The sequence below is a fragment of the Gallus gallus genome, chromosome 21, assembly GCF_016699485.2.
Source record: "Gallus gallus isolate bGalGal1 chromosome 21, bGalGal1.mat.broiler.GRCg7b, whole genome shotgun sequence".
NCBI lineage: Eukaryota > Metazoa > Chordata > Aves > Galliformes > Phasianidae > Gallus > Gallus gallus.
The window spans coordinates 5607557-5633265 of NC_052552.1; the positions used below are offsets into that span (position 1 = coordinate 5607557).

Genomic DNA, 25709 nt, shown 5'->3' on the forward strand with positions numbered 1-25709 from the left:
CATTCAGTACAGAAAGGAACCAGCAGGAAGCAGTCAAGAGGTTGGCCACCCACTGAAAGCCTTAATGAAGAGCTGATGGACTTGGACAGGGGGTGGGGACCAAGTGGGAATCATTCCAACCACCCAAGGGAAGAGCCAAATCTTAAAAATAAGGCCTCTGTTCACACTGACCAGGGTCAGTCCAAACTTTGGAATCAACAGCATGTAGCATTTCCACAGACACATTCCTGCTCACTTCTTCAAAACCAAGGTTTGCTTGGTGCCCTACATGACACTAAGCTCTCATCTACAAAAAAAGAAAATAATAAAAAATTAGTTAAGGGAGGTCCTATAAAGTATTTTTTGACTTTTAATCAGAACTCCAACAAAATCAGGCTCTAGCAGAAAAGGGAATGCAACCTCACAACAAAAACAATTGAGTAAGTTCCCAAGTTTGTGGCAGTAGGGAGGCAGAATATCAGTGCTTTAAATAAGACCTTTCTCTAGGTACCACCTCTTCCTGGTTGTCCTTTGGCTATCACCATGCTTTGGGCCTGCAGCACTGTTTTTAATCACACAGGTAGATCATGCACTGCTTTCTTGATTGCAAGAAACCAGCTCTTTGTTGTGACAGCCAGCTGTATCCTCCACTCCTGAAATGAGCAGCTGCAGGCAGGCCTCACCATTCAGCAGTGTCCTCTGTCCTTGAGTTGGAATGCTGTGAGCTGACGCCATCTTCTAAATGCCTTAAGTAGAGGGAACAAATCAGAAACTCGGATTACCCTTGAGGGACTGCAGCCACCCTCACAGCACCAGTGAACACAGCTCTTCCTCTAGCAATGGCCAAGCCAAATGCCTCACCATTCACTCAGTGTGCCTTCTCCATCCTCCCTATGTTACCGTAGCCAACAAGGGAAGTGAAGAGTACAAATCAATATGACAACCTCCTCCCTCTGCCCTCCTTTCAGTACTTGCTCTCATTGTGTTACAGGAGGACTGAATCCTGTATGGACTTTTAGGAGGCAGAAGAGGGAAGTGACTATCTGAGATACTGGGCTTTGCTTGCTCATTCAAATTTGTAGCAATTTGCCTGACCCTGGGTGCAAGTCACCGCAGTCCTCCAGCAACAGTGTGGAGCCTGTTTGTTCCCTAAGCAGGCTCTCAAGAGGCAGAGGATTCATGGATTAACATCCTGTTATGTTCCCCTTCTAACCCTTATCAGGAGGTCTGCTGATCCAAATATAAACCCATATAAAGCTGAAAGCTATTTCCCCTTGTTTTGGACAAGTCCCATTTCTTGATGTATTCAACTTCTCCATCTTGATGTATTCAACTTCTCCTTTCAACAGTGCTTTGTCCAGGGAGGGAAACACAGGGAACATCGGTTGTCCCTTTGTGGTGCTTGCTGGTCCACCACAGAGCCTGGCACCTTCCACCTTTCAATTCCTTGGTAAAGGCACACACCCAGCCACACAGTAAGGAGAAGCTGTTTCCCACAAAATGACATAGGTGGCTGGGACTCTGTTTACATCCCTATAACCACAAGCTGCCATTTGCGTATTCTTTTTCTGATGTGACACTTTACAGGAACAAGGAAGCACGTGTGCCCACACAGAGCCCTATGTTCTGTTTCACTGAATGGTGGCAATAAGAGATAGCCCTCCCTGGAGTCTTGGCACCTTGAGCTTAGATCTAAACCTTTTAACCCTTATGGTTGTAGCAGAGGTTTGGGGTTCAAAGAATAAAAGCAGCCTTAAGTGCTTACCTCAGACAGTAGGCTCCTGGCTTCGACCTCCAAAAACCTCTGCACTACACAGCTTTGTAAATATCGTCGTCTCCATGCTCTCCAGGCCTTTTCTATCAGCTGCTGCTGGTCCTGCCAGGAAGAAAGGCAGCGCACAGATTAGATCGTAGAATCATAGAATGGTTTGAGTTAAAAGGGACTCTTGTAAGCCACCTGGTCCAACTCCTCTGCAATAAGCAGGGACACCCGCAGCTCCATCAGTGCTCAGAGCCCCATCCAGCCTGACCTTGGGTATCTGCAGGGATGGGGCACTGCCATCTCTCTGGGCAACCTGTGCCAGTGCCTTGCCACCCCTATTGTAAAAAGCTTTTTTCTCATATCCATTCTAAATCTCCCCTCTTTTTGTTTGAAACCATTTCATCTTGTCCTGAGCAGAGGGGAGATAAATGACAGCTGGCATTTTGAAGAGAAAGCTGGACAAAGTAGCCACAGCAGCAAACTGGGATTTTACGTGCACATCTGTGCATGTTAAATCTCCAGGTCTCATCTCCTGGGACACAGTTGAGGCTGCAAGTATAGTGGGCTTATCCACTAACACCCATCATTGACACCCATGTGGCAGTACCACTCACCAACACCTGTGCCAGCATCACCACCCTGCTGGCTTCTTTCCATTGCTGCCACCCCCTTGCCAGACTGCGCAGCCTCTTGGCACGCTGGCACCGGCGCAGAGTCACCGTGTGATGCCACCACCTCAGGTATTTCCTCCTGTAGGCAAGAAAATGAGGAAAACAAGCTTTTGTTAGGGAGTATTTCCCTGGTGGCAGAACAACGATGAAGCTCAAAGCCCTCCAACTCTGCCTACCCAAGCCAATTCTCATTCCGCTCATCAGAGTCCACCTCTGCTTTGTTCTCCTGGATTCTCGCATGCACAGGGATGGGTCCTACCAAATCATGTCTCTCTAGTTGTTGAGGAAGCAGCAGCCTTTCAGTCCTCCTTTGGCTTCTGTAGATCACCAGCCAGCGGTGAACAGCACTGGGAAAAAACCCAAGGGAAGCAGCTGGAGCTGAACCTTTCTCTCTGGATCCTCTCCTTTCTAAGAAAGAAAAGAGGAATCATACAGGAGCTAACACTGGAGCTAGAGGAAGAGATCAGAGTTGCCACAGGTTCTCAATCCTCTGGACACTAAAAACAGAAGCAGTCCACAGTCAAAATTTGACTGCAGCGAGCATCTACTTCACAGAGAAACCCCAGTCATTAGGTTGGCAAGCACCTCTCCCCCTCCCCACTCACACACCCCATATGGCCCCACAAAAGGAAGAGAGAATGGGGTACTGGGGTATCTTACTTATGGACAAAGACAAAGACATCTTCTTGCTCTTCCTAGCACCTATCAGGGTACTGCATTGCCGTGAGCACTGGGAAAAGGCAGCTGCTTTTGTCCAGTAGTTGCAGGCCTGCAAACAGAATTAACACAGCTGCAACCAAGTCTAAACACATCCACACATACAGCACAGAAATCAGCCTTACAGATACACTTATGTTCATATCCCTCTAGGTAGTTTAACGTGCTAGACCCCAGGCTGGAAACTGCACAGATGAGATCCCAGCAGGACTGACTCAGCCTTTCAAAATCAATCCAGCTCTTTGTGGTTTATTAGCTGTGAGCCTTTTGAAATAGTATGCACCTCTGACAGCTCTGTCTGCTCCGCAGGGACAGTGATTATCCCATCCCATCTTTGAGCAGAGAGGAAGGAGTGCTCTTGTCTCTCTGGTCAAAAATATCCCAACTCGTTAATACTGTGCTCCAGATGGTTGCTGTAATCTGTGCCAGATTACGGTGATGAAGTTGTTTGCACAGTCTGTAAAGAATTTCAAGGCAGAAATTAAGCAGTCACCACAGTTAGGACAAGCCAAACCAGGTTTTCCTACAAGCCTTGTCAATGCAGCTCAGTACTTAGTGACCCACAAGCCAACTGGGAGTTCTTAATCATCTCATAAGGACTTCCTTTTTACCTGTTTCACAGTGGCCACAGACCCCAAGTGTAGGGCTTGCTGTCCCCTTGAGGCCAATCGCCAGCGCTGGCAGGCTTTAGCTTGAGTACACTCATGCCACTTGTGGTTTTTCTCCTCTCTCAGCAACTGCTGTTTAGCTGTCAAGAACTTCACTCTCCATTCTGCAAAACTCACTTCTAGAAGATGGTGCTCTCTGACCCTTCTAAAATAACAGAGGGCTTCTTGCTGCCTCAGTCTGCAGGCAGTGACCTGGGCCCAGGTGACTATGCACCTGAAAAACAGTACAAACACAGAAAAGTGTTCTTTATCAGTACCAGACAGTGGACCAAATTCCACCTTCTCAAACCACTGTGCAGTGTTATGCATAAGTAGTCAAAGGAGTAAGACTGCTTCCTTCTGGCCATTTCAGTATTGCTGCTCTTTAAATACCCCTATAAACAGAATACAATGTTATATCATGTTTTCCCTCTACTGACAAGAAAAGAAAAAGAATTATATTAGTCCATCTGATCTTTCTCTGTGCCAGCAGCTGATCTTTAGGATGATGCTTTATAGAGAAAGGTTGTTTACTTGTGGGATAAGAGTAATGGCACCGCTGAAATTTCCTTCAGCACAATCCCAGCAGACCCAGTTAAGTCTGCTTGCTGCAGAATCAAGCTGTATTCAAAACAGCATCTCATTGTGAAGATGCAGATTTTCCTCTCTTTCTTGGCTGTAACGCTAAGGGCCTGCTGTATACAGGATATATGGCTAGAAAAGAATTATTCAAATTTTATTCAAGATTTTATTCAACAAATAAAACAAATCCTACAACGTGTACAAAAGGAGTTACAATTAACAGCACTGCAAATCTGCACCTACAATAACTCCTCCTCTATCTAGTGCTCTGGTGCACAGGGGACAGTCTCCCTGCACAACCCCAGAAGCAAATCCGCTTTTAACTCTTGGCTCGTCCTGTTGGTTCCTCATTCCACTTGGGTTTTCATTATGCAAACTGCCCCACTGCACCATGGGACAGAGGTGTAAATATCCTCTGCCTGGCAGGCTTCTCTGAAGATCAAGAGAATCTATTGCAGGTTATCCTAGCATGAAAAATGCCCCCCTCAGAAGAAACAGGGCTCAGCCTGTACCACAGCCACACTGACTGGCAAGCTGATTTATTTATTGACATTAAGGTGAGAAATTAGAGGCGATCTCCCATCAAAAGAGAGCTCAGAAGGAAGATTAATGGTGGAGACACTCTACGGGAAGGAGCCACATGAAGGACTTCTCTGAAACACACCTCCCGCTAGGGTGCCACCACACAGATTGATTTGCAGAAGAAAATGCAACTGGGTGGGGTGAGCATAGTCTAAGCATCACAGCTGCTAAGGTTTTACTGTGTTTCTTTTTTGTTGCTGCTTTTTCCACTGCTGACCTTCTCTCCTTCTCAGGCTGAGCCTGCAATTCATAAGTAAATCTGCTAGGAACAAACCTTCACTTCCCATGCCTTACATGAATCCCTGGCATAAATCATCTCACTGATCAAACAGGTCTGAATACACTGGTTCCGCTGCTACATAAATTGCTCTTCACTCAAAGCTTTCTTTGGAAATGCTTCAAAGAAAGGAAACAAACCTGTGCAGGAGGAGACGCTCCCAGAATAAAGCAGCATTTTTCAGCTGCCTTGTTTGGCAGCGCCACGTCTGCAGGATCAATCTCTTCTTCTTCTGGCAGCTATGCTGAGCCCATCTCTGCTGCAGCTCCTTCATGTTACACTTCCCTATGAGAAAAGATGGGAGCTTGTTGAGATAAATTCTACTTCTTTCCCCCCTCCCCCCATTACAGAGTCCACACAAGAGCAGAGAATACACCTGCCGCAAATTGCAGTCTAGGAAATCTTAGTCTGGCCCATCATCTCTCAAGCAGCTCAAAAAACTACTCAGTTCACCCCTTCCCCAATCAGCCTCCCAGATTGCATCTCCCTAGCATCAGTTATACACTGCAAAACAGGGCAGTAAGGCTCTCACTAGCCCCTACACTAGTGTTCACACACCCACACTCAGAAGCAGGAGTTTCTCCAGCCCAACCATTCCCACAGTGTTCTTATACAGAGGCAAATGCTGCTGTAGGATGGTGTAACTTACTTTGACAGTAGGAATGCCAATGCAGAAGAGCACCAGCAGTCATCTGGTGGAGGTGACACCTAAATCTCTGGTCAGCTTCCACTTTCTGGGCCAGTCTCTTCTTCCACAAGCTGAAGGCCATCCGGCAGCAATTAAATTGGTATTTAAGGGCTGCTACTACTTCCTGGTTCTTGTTCTCTGCAGCCCAGCGGTGCCATCTGAGAAAGGCTCTGAGAAAGGCAAAGATCATTGGAGCAACTGTAGGAATAACTCAGTCAGATTCATACATTTGTAACTGACACCTTAATAATAAATATATGTGAGAGATTTTAGGAAATGCATTGGATCTGTTCACATCCTTTCTTCAGTAAATGTCAGGGTAAACCAAAGGCAGGGCAAGGTATAAGGGAGTAAGGTGTTTTGTTCTGGCTACGCCAAGTCTGTTCTCTGCAATTTCTGAATAAGTAGAAATCAAGGCCAGTTCAGTAGATAGGAAGTTACCAAGGCAGCAGTGGGCTCGCTCTAACTTCTGAGGCAGCTCATCAAACCAGAGAGAATGACGTTTAAATATAATAATTTTGAAGCAGGAAAATAAAATAATGGGCTGCAAAATTCCACTGAAAAAGGAAAGAGAGGAAGTTTCTGTAAAAGTAAGTGTGGAGCTCCTGAAACAGACAGCTTTAGGAAACTTCTGAGGAGCATGATATCTACCGAGACAGCTGAAGAAGCCTGCAGTACTGCTGGGCTTTTGTGAGTTGCTGAGTTCGAGTGGACCAGAAGATAAAGTACTTCTGCAGGCAGCATTTCTCCACTTGGTGCCAGGAAGTCTCCACCTCCTTCTCAGAGCTGCAGTCCTGTAATCCAGAAAAACAAAGAGGTCCTGAACTGCTCCTTGGACACAGTCACTCCTTGCAGCTCAGCCTGTTCTCACTGCTGTGACTTTCGTGGAAGTGACATCTAACTTCCTGTTGCTAACCTCCCCCCCCCCCCAACCCAAACACACATCTATATACAAGGGTCTGACATCCTTTTTAGATCCTAGGCAGATGACAACTTCCAGTTCGACTAGAAAGTGAACAGGAAGAGCTGCCCTAAGACGTGTCTCAACCCCCCACCCCCCAGGCCTTCTGTCTGACCACAAGAAGAGAAGAACAGTGAGATCTTCCATATCCTGATACTGAAACCCAGCAGCTCTTTCCTCATTTGGGCCATGCAAGAAGCAGTTATACATTTACATGCATTACATCATTTTTCAGTCTCACCTCTTCCCATGTAGAGTAACCGACAAGAGGCTGGACATTATTGTCTGCATTCTGCAGTGCCAAAGACTGAAACTGACCTCCCACAAACCAATTTTCTCTGCAAGAAAAATGTGTCAGTCAGGAAAGCAAAAGAAAGAAGAAAGTATCTGTAAGGCTGTTGTGAGATGATGTGGGTGACTATCCTGAAAGAATGAATTTGGCCAGACCAAATAAGCTGCAACCCAAGGAACCAGTCTCCAACTCACCCAGATCCAGTTCTCCATGGAGGAAAGGAAGCCTGCAAGCACAGCTCTCCACCCAGCTCAGCTGGCAGCTCTGCACTTTGGTGTAGTTGCAGGAAAGAACTGTAATAGGGCAGGTATGTCACATCTTCAGCAGTCAGAACAGAGGAGCAGCTCTGCTGGCTGCTGTCACTAAAACTGTATTCCTGCACATAAGGAGAGAAAAACACACCATGAAGTAAGCGTCCTAACAGTGGGATCACTCTGCTAACAGTTCTGACCATGTCATTTACACCTCCTTTCAGCAAAGAATCGGGAAAATCCAGAATGCATCCAAAGGAAATGCAGGCTAGTAAGAGCAGCTCCAGAGCACAAACACATCCTTGATGGAAAAGCAAACCATCACAGAGGCAGTGAATATGCCTGTTTGACCTTTTCTCAGTGATGGGCTTATCTGTATCTCATCCCTTCCACCATGCAGCCACAAACAGGAATGAAGTACACAAGAGAACGACACTAACTCAGCAGTTCCCAGTATCATTAAATGAGGAGGGCTGCGAGAGAAGTGAGTTTACAACTTCTGATGACACAAATGCCAGGATCCTACAGCCTGAGAGCTCTTCAGGCCTAAATACTGAGCACAGTTTCTTAATTACAATACCATGTTGAAGCAGAATTTATTTCCTGAAAAATCCCAATTTCAGAGCAGTTTGTACATAGAGGGCAGAGAGAGGACCTGTAACAAAACTTCCTCACCTTTTCCAGTGAGCTTTGAGAGGCAAGAGTAGTTGGAGCACTGCTGTGGAAGCCAGAAGATGTTGAGCGTTCCTCACAAAAAAGCACAGCAAGAGGTTCCTCATAGACAGCCCTGTGAGAGTGCTGAGGACTTTGTTTGCTCATCATCAGCATGAGATACTTCTGGTGCCATAATTTCAGAGCTTTTCTTAGTCTACACTCCTCCAAAGCCTGAGAGAAAGAACTGAGACAGAAGATAATGAGATGGCAAAGTGACTGAAGAGAGTTACCAGAGAGGGACACTACTATAGACATGATGGACAACAGAGAGTACAAGAGGTTTTTCCAAGGGGACTGGGAGTCAAGTGGTCACTGCCAAAGAGGGCTTCAGGAACTGGCTTTGTAACTCACTCAGCTCTGCAGTGCTCGTACAGCCTCTCTTTCCACAACAGATACACTCTCTGGAGTTTCATCTTTAGGCAGAAGTCATCAAGAGAGTAGCCTGTTTTCTCAGGAACCTGTGTCACTACAGTCCACCGTGACTGGCTGTCATCTCCTTCTGTTGCAGTCGTGTGAGATACTGAGCTTACAGCTGGTCCTTAGCCAATTGTAGAGATTGACAAGAGACAACAATTGTCAGAAAGCATTCATATGAAACTCAGTCCAACCCACAGCTCTCTAGCAGCTTTCTTTCAAGGCTTAAGACTTTTTGTGTCTATGAAATAGGGACCAAACTGCCTATAGTATCAGTGACACATCCATGACAACCACCTCTCCATGACAACCCACTGCTCATGGTATTTCTTAGTTTCACATTCTGAGAACTGGAATGGGTTGCCTAGGGTCCTGGGGAATGTCCCATACCTGGAGACCTTCAAATTCAGGCTGGATGGCTTAGAGTTCTAAGCAACCTGATCTAGCTGTAGATGTCCTTGTTCAGTGTGGGGGACTTGGACTAGATCACCCTTAAGGGTTCCTTCCAACTGAAAAGATTCTATGGTTCTATGTATTATCTGTGCCTCTCTGCTATCAGGCTGTTTCCAGCTGTTTTTCAGGCTTCAGTTCACAAGTGGAGAAGGAATAAGCCTCAACACCTCTAAATCTTAGATGTTTAGATGCAAGCCCCATGACACTCACCATAATGCTGCCTCCATCTCAGGAAGAGGAGGTTCACCATTGCCTGCTTATTGCTTTCTCTGACCTGCAGCATCCGAAACCACTGCTGGAAGTATTTCCTCATTGATTCTACTCTGAGATGCATCAGGCTGCTCTTGTAATATGCCTTCAGCTCAACAGCCTCTTTCCATGCACTGAAGCACCTGAGAAAGACCAAAAGAGAAACAAAATATTGAAGTACTAAATATTTTTCTGGAGTTTGACTTCTGAGTCCCTTAAAGCAGGTTTCTACTACCACTAAAATGAAGTCTGTTTTGACCAAAATATATTTCTACCTTTACTCCTAAAACAAAATAAAAAGAAGACTTTAAGATGGAAAAATAGATCATTACTTGGTTGGCACCATCATTCCTTGGACTTCCAGAATGAACTCTTTTTCACATTAAAAATACATCTCATCAACTTACCGGGAGACCAAGTTTCTTTGGATCTGGACTGTCAGCCCTAAAATCTTTTCCTTTTCTGAGTATCGGGACTGCCACACATGGAAAATGTTTTGTAGCCGCTTCTTTTCCAGCAGGGCACATGCTTCCAGCAGCCTGGCTTCCTCATTGCTCAGCAGCTCCTTCTGAAGGCGCCACAGTCTGAAAGCTGCTGTGTTACAGGGCAGGAGCAAATTGACAGGAAGAAAAACAACTTAGAAGAACTTGGAATAGCTTAGTGTCACACAGCAATCATTCCCAGGCTGAACTCTAGCTGTCTGGAAAAGGCACTTGATGGAGACAGATCACACTGCTGGAGCAACAGTATCTGCTACAGCCAAATTCGTATAAGAAGCAAGACAGAAGTATATAGCAGGGCAGGTAAGCCACCCTCTACCACTACAGATATTAGCCCAGCTATTTGCAGAATCAGCCTCTGGGAGAGCCGGGTCAATGCAACAACTAAACACTAACCAAGAAACACAGTGAAACAGTGGCTCCTTCCAAGCTGCTCCACAGAGCGCATGCTTACCAGCTAGGCGTCTCACATCTCTTATCGCTTGAGCTCTCCAGCGGAACTCATCTCCTCTCTGCCTGCGATGAAGCTGTGTCCACAGTTCGCTCTCCACCCTGAAAGTTGCAAGTATGCCTTAAAATCCTTCTGTCCAGACAGGTGCAAAGTGAATCCAGAGCCTCCCTTCTCCCTAGGTAGCCCTATCTTCTTGTCTGGACTTGGTCTCCTGCCTTCAGAATCAACAGGCTGAATGACAGTCTTTTCCTTTGACCATCCATAGTGTCCTGCTAGAGACTATGACACTGGAGTGGAACAATACTATTTACACCCATATTCCATATGCAGGAGATAGCTGAACTGAAGAAAGAGTACAGGACAGCTGTGTCAGACACAAATCAGACTGAATCAGTAGGGCATTAAAAGCTCTAAGATACTAATTATTGCAGCAGTTATCTGCAGCAATACATTCACAGACCTGGACACAAGTTTCACGCCATCTGACAAAATTTTCACTGTCTGTAAATCTCCACTTGTCTGGGATACCAGTAGGAGAGTCCTCTCAGCTTACCTACAAGCCTGCTCAGCTTCCTTCATGTATCCTTCTGTAAGCTGGTGCTGAGCTGAGGTTGTCATAGTTGCTAATCTTCCTATCCCAGAAAAATCCACTGATGAACTTTGGGTATAAGAATATGACTCAGACTGTGCAGCTTGTTTTTGGCTCTGTTTTGCCACAGCTTTCTTCCACTGAAGAAGAAACCACATGGTTAGAATAAACTGCAGGCAGAATACCAGGATCCACATCCCTAAATTTCAAACAGGTGTACATTTCAAACACTTGTACATTCCCTGGCCCATTCTCACCTTGTGGAAGCTGGCAGCTAAAATTGCTGAGGCATGTCTCTGCTGGGCTACCTCCGAAGCACCAAGGGCCTTTTGAGGCTGCTGCTGCCTTGCTGCAGCCCTCTTGCAGGTGATGTGGTCCCTCCAGGCATGGAAACACTTAATTACCACTTGTCTGTCACGTAAGTGCTGGAAACTTTGAGAGAAAAAAAAAAAAAAAAAAAAACACAAGTGAGCTCCAGTTAACATACAAAAATTAAACACAGCCAGGAGATGGCAATCAGACTTCAGCCATCAAACGGAAAAGAAGTATTTCAAGTCATTCTCTCTAAAGAGTGAAAAACCTGCAGCCTCACACCACATTAAGATATCCATCTCACACTCTTCTAATCCATAGGTCACAAATTTCAATTCCATCTCATAAGCCCTGTTCTTGATCTTCACTAATTCTGGAATGAGCATGCTACAGTTTGCTGCACTGAAAAGTAATGTGTAGTACCAATGCTTTTTCATCGCTATAGTAACCGAGGTTGATTTTAGAAGGTAGAATTTTAAAGATAAAAATATTGGTTTTTTAGGTATACTCCATTCTAGACAGCCATCTTTTGAAAACAACCAGACGTAGCTCCTAAGATAACCATGGCAGATCTACTGTTATATCCTAAAGCCAGGAACGGTTCCTCAGCCACTTTCCAGCAGTTTTCCTCCCATTAACTACCAGCACACTCACATGTAAATTCAGTGTCCTTTTTACCTTTGCTCATTCACCTTTGAAGACCAGGAACTGTTCTCTGACACCTGAAAACAGACAAAAGACAACGGTCATTCCAATACCCTACTGTCAAAGAGTTTGCCTATACCCAGCACGGTAAGTCATTTTGGACAGAGTCCAGAACAGTCCTGCTAAGCATTGTGTATTACATTGGGTGCTTTTGCTCTGTGAATGCTCTCACACACTTCCGACATTAAAAGGCACAACAAATCTGGAATTTCAGGACCCTGCAACTAAGCAGGGTAAAAAATTGCTTAATGCTTTTGGTCTGTATATAGATCGTGGGAATATAAACAGGTCTTTACATTCCCAAGACCAACCAAGTGAACAAGCTTATGTTTTGGAAGATGCATGCAAGAAAAAGATGCAAATGTTGAGATGGAGCAGGATCAGGAGGAGGAGATTCTGACCTTTCAGAGTCAGAAAAAGATACGACAAGCATTTCCATCACTGCTGGGCTTCAACGTTGCACTTCTATTGAAAAGTAGAAACAAGCACAGCATCTGTTATTAGGGATGCTACACAGTGAGCCCACCCTCACCTCACTGGGCACAGTTTCCTGCGTGTGGCTCCCTTCTTCACAGCACTGTGGTTCTTTGGCATTCCTCTCTACAGAAGGTTCTTCAGAGTGGTCAGGAGCTTCCCAATTCCTCCAGCTGCTTTGCTGGAAGTGTTTGTTTCTCCTTTCTTCTCTGTTTGCATTCACATGTTCTATGTTGGAACAGTCACCAGTGTCTTTTCCAACCTGAGTGCTGAAGGGGCTGGACTGGCTGCTGTCCCCCACTGCCATGCTGCTGGCTGCTCGAGATCTACAGTCACATACCTTTTCTAAGCCTTTGCTGGACTCAACAGGAAGTCTGGAGTTCTCGACTTCTACAGGTTTAATGCTAAGCTGCTGTACTGGCCTAAACTCTTGATCTCCAGAAGAAGTGACTCTTACACACACTTCCCTTGGAGTCCCATGCATGGATACGCCAACGTTCATCTGAGTTCCAGCCAACCACGTTTCCAGTGATATGTGCAGACTCTCAGGGTGTTTTTTTTTCCAAGGCATAGCACATGGGGATGCCTCACCAGACATCCCTTCTGCTTTAAGAACCTTTTCATATGAGTGATTTTTTGTATGAACATAAAAACCACCAGTTTCCAGAGCTGGCTTTACCTGGGACTGGCATCTGAAATAAGGGGAGCAATCGTTGGAGGAATCATCTTCTGTATCCACAAACCTGCCAGAACCCACTCCAGCAGACAGCCTATCTGGATGGATGCCACCTGAAAGTTTGGTTCTCCACATGCTCGAGTCAACGTATCTGCATCTGTGAGAGACAGAGAGAGGTTCAGCATGCCCAAAGTCCCTCATCACTGCACCAAGGCTCGTGCCTTTAGCAAATGGGATGCTCCATCTCAATCTTGCCTGAGCAGCACTGGTTTTTACTCCAGCTAGCTGTTCTCTTGTGCTCAGGATAATAGGAGCTGGATCATCAAGAGCAAAGCACAAACTGCCACCGACTGGAGAAGACTTTGGTTCCAATGGAAGGGAGGCCCGGCTCCCCATGAAAGCAATTTCTTGCTTCAGCCTCCGGATTGAACAGTACAAGGCAGCAGAAATCTGTGAGGACTGCAAAAGAGACTGAAGGGACTCCAAATTAGATGGACTGAGATCACTTGAAGTCAGGGCTGAACTACAACAAATGTTGACACCTTCCCTTGAGCTCCTTGAAGAAGTACACAGCGCTGATTTGTGCCTAAGAGGGCAATCTACAGCATTAAATGGTAAAAGTGTATTGACCAGTGGAGGGTTCCCAGTATCCATACAAGACACAGCAGGTGGCTACTTCTTTTCCACTGGATAGTCACTGTTCTTGTTCCTTCCTTCTAAACAGCGATGATGAGCAGTAGGCATGGAGCAGCTACCAGCTGCCTTTGCTTCCTGACTGTGCTGCTGAGGAAGGCCAGAATTCTCATTCCTTCTCCCTTCTAAGCTATAAGCCTCAAGGTGAGAGTGTCCCTGAGGGAGTTTTGCAGCAGGGAGTGCAGACACAGCAAGATGGGGAGTCCTGTGACCCACGTGCTTCAAGCTGTGCTGCTGCAGCTTAGAGTAGAGATTATTTTGCGTCTGGAAGCAGGAGCTGGAGAACTGACTGGTGGTATCCCAGAACAGCTGAAAAGGCCAGGAGGGGTCAGTCTGTAACAGCCTGGGCTCTCTCTGCCCAGCTGACAGTGGTGAGATACACAGCTGGCCCTATTCTGCTGTCTGCCTGGGAGTTACACTGAGTGCAGCAGCCTCAAGTCAGCGATGAGAAGTGTCTGCTCAACTTCTAGCATCCAAATACAGATCAACGTTCACATCCTTCTGAAAGTTTCTTTGCTCTGAAGAAAAACAAGAAGAGATATAAACAGAGGAACATGCATATTTCTCAACCCATCTTCCCTAGTTTGCCACAGGCTTTGGGTACTTTCCTTGTAAGACTCTTTGCCCCCAGTCCACCAGCCTTAATCCTGGAAGTACAATGGACAGTATATGCTTCCTACTGTCAGCAGACAATCATGACAGAGAGCAGGAATGACTGAAGGGAAAGACTTAATCCACAACAAAACTGCTGAAAGAGAAAGACTTTAAAACAAACACAAGTCAGAGCAACCTGGTTCCATGTGGAATACAATGATTACCCTCTCTTCACTGATCACAAATCAAATTCACATCTCCATGCCCACTCTCTCCAAGGCTGCCAGCAATGGTACTGCCTGGGCTCAAGGTACTGTTTAAATGCATGTCAAGTGTACATTTCTTCACAAGCCCTGCAAAGGTTCAAGGCTACATAAGGCAGTTTCTCCTTGTCCACACTACAGGATGGAACCATGTTTAAACACGCAGAGAATCTACACTATCCCCCAGTTTACAAGAGTTACAACATACATGGCAGAGCTAATTTGCAGTCTAGCCACTAAGTCAGATGGTTTTACATATAGACCTCATGCAGAACAGATCCTTAAGTTGTGGATAACAGCAGTAAGTGCCATTCAAGGGAACTGTGCTTTCATTCCCTCAAATTTTAAATGCAAATGCCAATCACTGTCATTCCAAGCATTCTTTGCCATTCCTCTTCTAAAAAATGAAAATGATGGGATGAAAAAACATGCAGTTAGATCATCTTAAAAAAAAAAAAAAAGCCAACATATGAAAAGAGAGACAGCATGGCCTAGGAAATAAACACCCACCATCTTTTTCAAACACACTCCAGTAGCAGAAGGTCTACATTCAAATGGCATTGTTTCCAAAGTATGTGAGCCTCAGACATCCCTGGCTGCAAGCAGCCATACAAACTCCTTCAGTAACCACCACAAAGTGGGGATTGCCAAATGGACAGTAAGTCATCATGCAGTGTTGCAATTATCCTTGGGAACTGCTTTTTTTGCCTTTCAAATGTCACCACACGCACCATGTTTGTTTTTTTTTTTTTTTTTCAAGCCTAGTAGAAGTTGGCAACTTGCAGAGTGAGAAGACAAAGCACTGCTGCTTTCTTCAAGGTACCTCCCACTGCACCAACTGTAACATCAAACTGTAGAATGGTGTTCTGCAGAAGCTCTCCCTGCATCCCAGAAACACCCAACCAAACATATCATATAGAAGTTTTATAAAGTCTTTTGACAATTCAAAACCCATGGAATCATCACACTTATCAGCACTGGATTGTTCCATGAACACCTGGAACTTCGGCACTGGGTTGCTTTGTTGTTTTTCAGTTCAGCAGTTCTTTCTGTCAGGTACCAGATTCTCAATACATTGCCATGCTCATTTGTTGTTTTTCACCTGATGTATTCCTAATTTTGGTCTCATTGAGACCTGACAGAGAAAGCCTCCATTAAAAATCATGTTTGTCGTCCTTTCTGTAATTGCCATTCAGACCTTACTGTAGCCACTTATAAGCAGTAGTTAATCCTACTCAAAAGGCAATAAGATTTTATGAAGTGCCTTTTAAAATTCCCTCTAAGGCCACAAGGCAAACAGCATATTTTGCAAACTGCAAAAATCCACGACCAATGGATTCCACATGAGCTTTTATGTCAGTAAGTGTTTAACGCGTGCTCACTATTTACACTGTGTAGCATGACACTAATGCATTAAAACCCAAAATAAATCCAATTCTGCAAACAAAAATTAAGCTGAACAATGTACTTCTGTTATTACAAGCAGAGTAAATAGCACAGCTGATGGAAAGTAAATAAAGCTCTTTCAAGTGAGCACCACTTGAGCCTTATGATATCAAGGAAGATAAATAACAAACACAACTACTGCACAGATAACTGCATTCTTCCCAGTCCTGCTGACCAAGGCTCATGTTCCAAGTTGGAACCAGCGATTGGTTCGATACCACACCACACATGCTTCCAATCATAGAACCAATAGCACAGAATGCCTTAGAAACAAGAATTTTGCCCCCCAAACCAAACCATCATAATTACTGCAATCTTGGACTCAGGCCTGTCATAGTATTCTTCCCCAAAATAAAGAGAAGACAGTCACTGCTCCAGCAGCTGAGACACTCACTCACTGGGAGAGCTGCTGGCCATGCTGCTCGGCCTTGCCAGAACCTCGGGGGCAGATCAGCGCCTCTTTGTCTGCTCCTCTGAAGGCAGGGGCAAACCTGCTGCTTTGTCCCCCCTCAACTCCCAACTCCAGCAGTGAGCTCACTCCAGCTGGGCTGCCCTAAGCAGCTTATCCCCTCCGATTAGCAACGCCGCCTGTCACCAGGGCTGCAGATGGCCACGGGAAAGCAGCTCTCGCCCACGGCTAATTAAAACAGCGTTCTCAAGGCGGCCCAGACGATGTGGGGTCTGGGACGGCAGGGCAGCTCAACGACGACCTCTCACGGGTGCTGCTGCACAGAGCGCCCACTCAGCACCATGGAGAGGGGACACCGTTTTCTCCTCCTCACCCACCGGCTGCCATTGATGCTTTTGGATGGGAGCACAGAGCCACACTTGCTCCCTGTGATGGGCCACGCACTGCCCTCAGCCCCACGCCACTGAGGGACTGGCAGCAATGACTGGTTTTTCTTCCTCAAAAGCCAGGAAAGGAGCACAGTTTTTATTGTCATCTGTCTCTGCTTTACTGCCCAGAGTTGGCATCCTTGATTCACAGCAACCGTACTGATACCCCTGCCTTGCTTTGCTCCTCTGTGCTGCCATCACATCTGCTGAACTCTCCACAGGAAAGCACACAGCACGTCAGCTAGATGGGCACTGATACAGATTTTGTTGTGTTTTGTTTTCCAATGGAGAACGGCTTGGAAGAGCTTCCTTAGTTGTAACCATATGTTCATGCAAATTCTCAGGACGTTCTGCATTCAAAACAGCCATTTTGTCTGTGGTCCACAGGTCAAGGGAAGAAAAAGCTGCCTATCTCCTGAGTGTTTAAACATGTTATTCAGGGATCCATAGTGTCACTGTATAGTTCTGAAGAACAGTAAAACACTGAATATGTCCACTCTGCAACTTTGTAAAAAACAAACTCTGCCTACCTAGTCTTCATCATGGGAGAGTAAATCAGATTAATGCAGCTCGACAGCATCTACCATGTGTTCATCCAAGCATAAGCAACATTGGTCCAGGCACAGCAGCAGGCCACCATAATGCTTGTGCTGTAGAGGGAATGAAGCATCTGCTAATGTTTAGAGTGACAAAACTTGAAAGAAAAATGCTTGCCTTTAAAGATACAAATGGTACGTTTCTAAGGGGTAGAGCAAAGTTAACAGGGCTTTTGGTCATTGAAGAGTCAACACAGCAGCAGGTCTTGTCAGAGAAATGCAATTGTCAAATAACAGATGTATGCTTTGAAAGTGAACCTGCTTCAGAAAAACACAGATCTTCCCAGCACTTGTATTTTCCTTCAGCCAAGGCTGACAATCTTTCCTTCTTCTAACAAAACCTGCTGAACTTTTATTTTTAAGGATTTCCCCCTGAAAGCCACAGCATGGCAGGTTTACTGTGCATAAGATCCAAATCTATAGTTTGCCACACTTCAGAGCTCACCACTGCAGTACAGAACTACACAAACCCACCTCTTCCTTTCCCCAGTCCTTCTTGTACTCACTTACCTTCACTGTCCACACACCTCCATGCAGTACCTTCCACATGCTTGCATAAAGCTTTCAACAGAGCCATAGAAGCCTTGTAGACCTTGCCCCATTATAACTCTCCCAGACTACAGTCCCAGACCCTCAGGAATAGCAATATTTTCCAATGAAACACGGGTGACCAGTGTAATTTTTTTTTCTAACACAGAAGAATTGTGTTCATTTTATAGTTTTCTTAGAAAAGTATAACACTTCAAGTCCTAAAAAGACAGGCAGCTGAAGGCAAAAGGACATTTCAAGGCACAGAGCATATGTAATCAACACTTACCAGCCATTTTAAGTATTCTGAAGGACATTTAACTTTCATAAAAGCATCAATGAATGCTCCCTGGCCCAGTAAGAGCACTTTATACCAACCCCAGCTGCACATAAACCACCACAGCTAGCACAGGGAATTATGGTCATAAATCTTAATTAAAAAACACCATCAAAAACAGCCCTCAAGAACTCCCAGATGTTTCCTGAAAATGTATCAGCAAAAAAACAGGCTAAATTGTGTTGTTTTAGGGGCAGTCCATAAGCTTGTTAAAGATAGCTTGCCCAGGAATATTTTGTGCATCTCCCTTACTTACAATAGAGAGGATGCACAATACAAGACTTGGATGAATGCAGAAGGTGCATCCACTTGCACATACAGAGGAGGGATTTAGGGGGAGGGAGGAAAGCAGTGTGTTGAAATTACAAAGAGTCACAGAGCTTAAAGTCATCTGAGATCTTCTGGACTCATTCCAAGAACCTCTCTGCCTAATCTTCAGGAAGGAAAAAGAAAAGTCAAATCAGATCCTCCCGTTTGCTCAGTAGAAGGTCTTGTTTCATCAGAACAAACATGGGAGGAGAGTAAGGCTGGACTGAGGGAGGGAGGTGTCCATTCTGCTGCAGACAAGGGCCTCAATATGGATGCTGAGCTGCCTTGCTTGAGTCAGGCCACAGTGGAGAGGCTTCCTGCTGATCAATTGTCTCATAGGCACTGCGGTCCTGGCCTGCACGGTTGAGACCTGAACAAGAAGAGAACAAGCTTGATAAAAAAAAAAAAAGAGCACAAAAAACTCCTAGAAGAATCTCCTAGAAGAAACCAAAAGTTAAGGAGCATGCCACATTACCATGACAGGCTTGTTTTATGCAGGAAGGATGCTGCCCAGTTGTGAAGAGGGCTTTTGTTTCAAAAGAAAGACAAGACAGAGGACCTGGAAAATCACACTTCAGTTCAAAAGAAAAATGCCAGTTAGTAGGAAAAGAGAAAATTTGTCAGCCACGTTCAACAGAAAACAACAGCACATGGTTTGTACTGAAAATGCTGTGAGAAAAACATTTCAGGAGAGGATAAGAAAATATGTGACTGAATTTCAACTTGTGCCTGGGAAGAGATTCTGACAGCATGTCTGAGTTGGAATAGCATGGTAAGAAGGGAGAATACTCACCTACACTCTCTATAGGATACAGATGTCAAATCCTAGTTACAAGTACAGTAAGCAGCTAATAAAAACTGGCACAAACATGGCATACAGGCCTTCTGAGCCAGCTAAGAGAGATCTGCCTGGCATTTGCACAAGCAGCTGATGGAGAAAATATCCACATTCTTCTATCACAAGATGCAAACAATACCCTGAAGCCACCGTTTTCCTCTGACAGCCTCTCCTTCTCTACAAGTATCCACCTCTTTTCACAAGAAACCTCATCTTTTTTGCTAGCACCAATGCAGTCTAAGTGGGAGCTTTCAAACACTGTAGTGCCAGTTATACCACCCTTTGTCCTGCAAAGCCTTAGGAAAGAAGATAACTGCACTAGGCTGCTTGTTTTGCCAGGATGAACTCCCACACAGCAAACAATCTCTGGCAGCTGCCCCAGTATGAACTAGCACCAGGAATGCTTGGAAAAGAAGCTGACAGAATACCCAGCCCTAACAACTCTCTCTGGCAAGGCTGCCACAGTATTCCCAGCAACTACAGCCAGGAGGAACAATGAGTGCCTCCAAGCAAAGGAGCACAAGATAAACATCAGTCCCATTTCCCAGGTAAGGAAATAGCAGTCCAAAACAATCAAGATAGCTAGGACATGAAGCACAAAGTTAGAAATCCACCCTTTCCTCACATGCATAATCCAGGTAGAAGGGACGATGCCTTTACTTTCCCATAGAAGGAAAAGGTTGGCAAAGTGAGAGGGACACCCAAGGGCTCCCAAGAAGTGCACAAAATACAGGAAGTGGAAGAGAGGAAAAACCTGAGTTAACTGAGTAAGAGTGACAGCAGTGGCTTCAATACCATTGTAGGCAAAATGGCTGTCAGACGAGGACTCCAGGTCTGCAAGGGAAGAGAGGAAGAATGTAAATTTAAGGCCTAAGACTCAGCAGAAGCACAAAAGGGATAACAGACATGAGGAAGAGAGAGGCCATCCTCCTCCTTGGAAAGAGGCAGAATCCAGCTGCATGAGGCTGAGGCTGAAGGGCACAAAGTCTTCTCTAGCAGCCTTCCCTAGCACCAGAGGATGTGGCCCACACTGATGTAGAGGAAGCATCCTACCTATGTTGAAGATGTATTCTCCTCCACGCTCCCGGTACATTCGATACACAAAGTAGCAGGATCCAGGTTTCAGGAGGAGGCTGAAGATGGCCATGCCCACACCGAAACGCTTCGCACCAGTGAGATAACCATGTAAAGGGTAGTAGACAGAGATGTGAATGATGTCTGTGAGGACTGTGAGCAGCAGGCCAGTCAGGAACTGAAAAGAGAGAACAAGACATGAACTGCATGAGGGATTAACTACCACAAGTAACAGCCAGTTATAGGTTCTATCTGCTAGAAGATCAACGTTCACACAATTATGCTTTCAACTCTGTACAACACAGTGCTAACCCTTGACAAGGCCCCCAGGTAAAAAGATAATCCTAAGTGTATGATCTCATACATCATGCATTTTCTTCACATCTGCTGGGTGCCTTCTACTAGTATGTTCCAGGGTTGTTTATTTATGCTTGCCAATTTCTTTAATGATCAGAGAAGGGATTTAAAAGGCATCTCTAACTCAAGCATATTAAATACTCTGAGTCCTCCTCTGGCATTAAAAGTGACAACAGCAGGCAGAAAATAAGAATCAAGTATGCCTTACCCCTGAGAAGCAAAATAATGGATAGTGAATGCTTCTCACCACAGTTTATAGTGCTTAAGTAGAAGCCAGGCTCCCTTGGGGAGACAAGAATAAATAAATAAAGAGTTTGACTTGTTCACTGCTGCACTGGGAGCAGCTGAAGATCATCACTGATTCAAAGGAGCTTTTCTGCCCTCTACCCTCTCCCTGAGCAGCCTGGTAGAGGCAAATGCCCTCACACTCACCATCATGATGGCATCAAGGGAATCTCGCTGCACAATGGCCCAGATCCCCACTGCAAGGACAGTGAAATTCCCCCAAGCATAGGAGACTGGAAACGAGACATTCATGCATCCCCTGCCAAACAAGACAAAAAACCCAACCCAAGTTCACAAGGAGCCTGTAGCAGTGTTTGCATTTATCCCTGCTCCCATACTACCACTTGGACTTAGGATCTCCTTGCACACAGGCATGAACAGGGAGTGCTGATTCCCCAAGAACATCCCATTCCTAGTTTGAAGGAATATCTTCTTCTCAAGCCAGGCCAGTTACCAATCACTCACCACACTGTGAGCAGCCAGTGCACCAGAATGATAGCCTATGGAAAAACAGAGGAAGAGAGGTCAACAATTGAGAAAACTGTGGGAGAAACGACATAAAATTACATCACCTCATCTCCATGAGACAGAGTAGGAGAGTGCCCTGGAACCAGTGCAAAAAACTGCCTTAGCAACTGGGCCAGCAAATACAAGACCATTTTTCTCTGCTTCTGTTGCTGAGTATTTCCTGTGGTGCTCTACTATAGTCATTCATTACTGCCATCATCACTGTTGACAATTGATTCAGTGCACACTTAAGCCCTTTCTAAATGTGTTATTGATTTTGGAACTCCAGAAGAGTTGGTACTGCAAGCCAGACAATCTGATTCACACTATGTTAGCACAGCTCATACATGACCAATCTGGTATCCCACCACCAAGTCCATGAATAGTCATGACTGCAGCTCCCAGCATTTTTGCTGTAGTCCTCAGTGAGTTCCACTTTACCCCCTTCCAACCTGCTCAGAGCAGTAGCCTGCCTCACTCCAATATTAACAGACCTGAAGCCACCTTCTAGGAACCTAAAAACCCCATCCTGCCATGGTACACCACTCTTTTCACTTCCAGTGACGACACTAGTGCCCAAATACTGCTACATTAATTGACCCAAAATGTCTACCCCTGCTCTAACTTCACACAGAACTCGTTGCTACAAAAAAGTTAATGACTCATGAAGCTGTGACATGAGTGAAACCAGAAGGAGCAATGAGTCTGCAATGGTTTGGACTGTCCAGCCAAGATATCACAACATAGATATCTTATCGTGAAATAAAGCCCTTGTTCCACTGCAGCACCCTATCACATCTGCTAAGCATTCAGCGTGGACTGTCTGAACTTCAAACGCTGCTCAAACAGGTTTTTAATAATGATTTTTTTTTTAATTGCTCATGAAAGCCTACAAAATGCTTCAGCACCACCCGCCGCTTCCCCTCCTCCCGGACTGCACCGCAGAGACCAGGCAGAAACTGCTAATCAGGAAAATACAAGATGTTCTTGGTTAAGAATGGAGACATGCAAATAGCATTCACCCAAGAGACAATCACAACATCAGGGAAATTCTTAATTAGGTAGTATTTAATTGCACGTTACGCACTCACAAGACCCCTCAAGGCTCAGCAGTTAATATAATTACACAGGGTGGGTTTTATTTTTTTTTAAGCTGTCTAGATCAATATTGCAGTTATTAAATTAAGAAGCAGGCTCCATCACAAGCTTAAAGTCAGGTAAGCAACGGCTGATAATCCAGAGAGCTGCTGAAAGGAAAACAAAGCATTTCCTTCCGAGCTATTAGTCTGAGTTATCTGACAGCTCTTCAGGGCACTATGGAATTGGCTGATGGTCTCGGTATGCTCTAACACAGAAAACGGAGTGTTAATGAAAAACATTATTTAAAGCTGCAGTCATTACGTGAGATAATTTGCAGGCAGCCTCCTGGTGAGAGAGAATTCATTCCCATCTGTTCAGGGGAATATATCCATACCTAAGAAGAGCATACATTGCTTTTTTAAGAGTTCTTTGGAACAGGAACTCATTCTCCCTGACTGGAGGTATTCAAAACCTACCTGGACACTTTCCTCTGCAGCCTCCTCTGGGGTGCCTGCTTTAGCAGGGGAGTTGGACTAGATAATCTCCAAAGTGGCTGCCAACCCTTTGAGTTGACCTATTTGATCTACCTTTCAAGTTAGCTTTGCTTTGAGCAGGAGGTTGGGCTAGGTGACATACAGAGGTCTCTTCCAATCAAAATTATTCTATGATACCAGAGCTAGCACGTAAAGAAGCCCAAGAACAAAACATCTGTTTTCAGGCATATTCATTGTAGGGCATTTTCCAAGCTTGAGCAAACTTGATATTTCAAGATTCAGCATAGCTATTGCAATAATCATAGCCATCAAGCACTCACTGCAAAAATAAGGTGATGCTGCTTTCCACACTTTGTGGAGTATTACTACTAGAGCTGAGCCAGTAGATGCAGCTCCATGAGTGAATTCCTCATCTACTGTAAGTCAAGGCCTGCTATATTAATTCTACAGTTCTACATGTAGGTTAAAGTGGGACCTTGAGGCTGAGACATTGCTACGTTCTGGCACAAACAGTGCCCTCATGCGGGTTTTGGAAGTTTTCTTCTTCTGTCGTTAGGTTTATCCATCTGATCTCAGAGAAACTGTGAACAGTTAATGCCAATGCATACCAGCAGTGTGTTATTCCCAATACCTCTCTGAATAAGAAGCTTGCCAACCTTTGTGTTGTGTCTCAGAGCAGCAGGCCATGACTCAGGGATAGCACAAGGGTGCAGGACAATTATTAACTCACTGTGCTGCAGGCCTTGAATCCCAGAACACAGCACGGTTTAGGTTGGAGAGGACTGGAGATGATCTGGTTCCAATCCCCTGCCATGGGCAGGGCTGACAATCACCAACTCACGCTGCCCAGGGCCCATCCAACCCTGAATGCCTCCAGGGATGGGGCATCAACAACTTCTCTGGGTAACCCATTCCAGTGCCTCACCACCCTAACCAAGACTTCACGAAAGGTGATTCCCAATGCTGAGAACAGTTTGGCCAGGTCATGATCGCTCTTACCCAGAAAAACATTTAAAAATGGTTGCCAAAAACCAGGGAAGAAATGCAACATTTTACTTATGTTGTCATGGTGACTCATTCATTCAAGAAGCATCTCTTTTCTCCCAGCTCCTGCATCACTACCTCCCATGGTGGAGCATGTGATTTCACTGGCAGATTTTTTAATTTGATGTCGTTATTTTTCACTGTTGTTTTAGCACGGGGAAAAAGAAAGACACATACACACACAAAACAAAGTAAAAAAAAATTTTAAAAAGGAAAATGTAGCATTTTTTCTAGCAGACTGGGAACCACACAAGAGTTAAAATTTGTCAGAGCAAAATATCAGCTGGCTTCCAGGATGTAATAGAAGAACTTCTTTACTGTCGGAGTGATGGAGCACTGGAGCAGGCTGCCCACGGAGGTGGTGGAGTCTCCCTCTCTGGAGATATTCAAGATCCATCTGCACACTTTCCTGTGCAGCCTGCTGTAGGGAGCTCGCTTAGCAGGTGGTTGGACTCATGACCTCCAGTGGTCCCTTCCAACCCCTACAGTTCTGTGACTGTGAATATAAGCCGCAAGTAAGGCCTTGATAAAGCTACTTGTGCACCTGCCCCTAAATAGGGAAGTCCCTCATCAAGCTAATAACCTATATGAACTCCCAGATTTCACTTAGCACAGCCACATGCAAGCCTTCCCATAGCAAGCTGCAACCACAGGGGCAGCTGATAGAGAGCAATCCCCCAACCTGTTGGCAACACACAACTCAGAACCAAGGGCAGCTGAACCCAACCTGAGATGCTTCCAGCAATGCACCCAAAATCCCAATAGTGAAGCTGGGAAACGAGCAGCACACAGCCCTAGAAGGCTCTGAAAATATGATAAATGGAAGAAAAATAGAGGAAAGCGTCTGGTATCAGGGAAGGCTTCAGTCTCAGGAGCAACGTGGAAAGTGGAAAGCAAAGGGGCGATCTCAGCCTCCGTGCGAGGAGCTGCTTCTTCCTGAAGTTAGTATGTAACTTCCGAAGTCCCTCATTTCCCGTTTCTCCACCAAATATCGCATGAAAGTTTACAGTCACCCTCATTCAACACCCCCCAAAAAATTAAGAAAAGCACAGACAAGCAGTTTCTGTTGCTCTGCACGGGCCCGCCGTGCGGCCACCTTCCTGAGGTGATTTCCCCGACGAGCACCAACTTCGTCTCCTCAGGAACGCGCGCGGCGCCCTTTAGGATCAGAGCTGGAGGGGGGGGGGGAGAAGGGTGGCCGTCCCGTGCCTCCTGGGCGACAACCACTCCAAAAAACCCCCCACAAGAGGCAGAAATAACCACTTCTCCCTCCTCTAACACCCCCACGCCTCCCCACCTGGCAGCAAGCTCAAGAGCAGGCGCAACTTGGTCTTGAGGGGACCCGCTCCCCTTTCTCCCAGCCGACCCACCTCTCCCCACAGCGGCTCAGCCCCACACCCCCCGTACCTTGAGGCTAACCGCAGGCAGCTCCATGGCAGCGGCCCGGCCGCCCCGTGACTCCCACCGTGGGGCTGCTCCCC

The 25709-nt window shown here is 45.6% G+C and overlaps 2 protein-coding genes across 8 annotated transcripts; both read right to left on the minus strand.

The window, feature by feature from the left end:
• Positions 1 to 331: 331 nt before the first annotated feature.
• On the minus strand, positions 332 to 18920 carry C1orf167 (chromosome 1 open reading frame 167). Of its 6 annotated transcripts, XM_040651402.2 has the most exons (21): positions 17310 to 18920; positions 12329 to 14157; positions 11770 to 11813; positions 11037 to 11211; positions 10744 to 10919; positions 10194 to 10291; positions 9647 to 9833; positions 9201 to 9382; positions 8475 to 8661; positions 8085 to 8307; positions 7353 to 7534; positions 7108 to 7204; positions 6557 to 6699; positions 5867 to 6075; positions 5358 to 5502; positions 3741 to 4011; positions 3073 to 3181; positions 2589 to 2820; positions 2356 to 2491; positions 1745 to 1855; positions 332 to 725 (listed from the first exon to the last, which is right to left on the minus strand). In XM_040651402.2, the coding sequence occupies exons 2-21, from the start codon at positions 13598 to 13600 to the stop codon at positions 666 to 668; spliced, it is 4239 nt and encodes a 1412-aa protein (XP_040507336.1). In that variant the 5' UTR covers positions 13601 to 14157; positions 17310 to 18920; the 3' UTR covers positions 332 to 665. The 6 variants fall into 6 exon arrangements, with proteins under 6 accessions (XP_040507336.1, XP_024998335.2, XP_004947568.2 ...); XM_025142567.3 differs by having other exon boundaries at positions 9647 to 9830; positions 12329 to 18920; XM_004947511.5 differs by having other exon boundaries at positions 12329 to 18920.
• AGTRAP (angiotensin II receptor associated protein) lies at positions 17500 to 25709 on the minus strand. Of its 2 annotated transcripts, XM_040651407.2 has the most exons (6): positions 25636 to 25709; positions 21569 to 21603; positions 21251 to 21362; positions 20441 to 20639; positions 20183 to 20221; positions 17500 to 18919 (listed from the first exon to the last, which is right to left on the minus strand). In XM_040651407.2, the coding sequence occupies exons 1-6, from the start codon at positions 25660 to 25662 to the stop codon at positions 18813 to 18815; spliced, it is 519 nt and encodes a 172-aa protein (XP_040507341.1). In that variant the 5' UTR covers positions 25663 to 25709; the 3' UTR covers positions 17500 to 18812. The 2 variants fall into 2 exon arrangements, with proteins under 2 accessions (XP_040507341.1, XP_040507342.1); XM_040651408.2 differs by lacking the exon at positions 20183 to 20221 and having other exon boundaries at positions 18154 to 18919.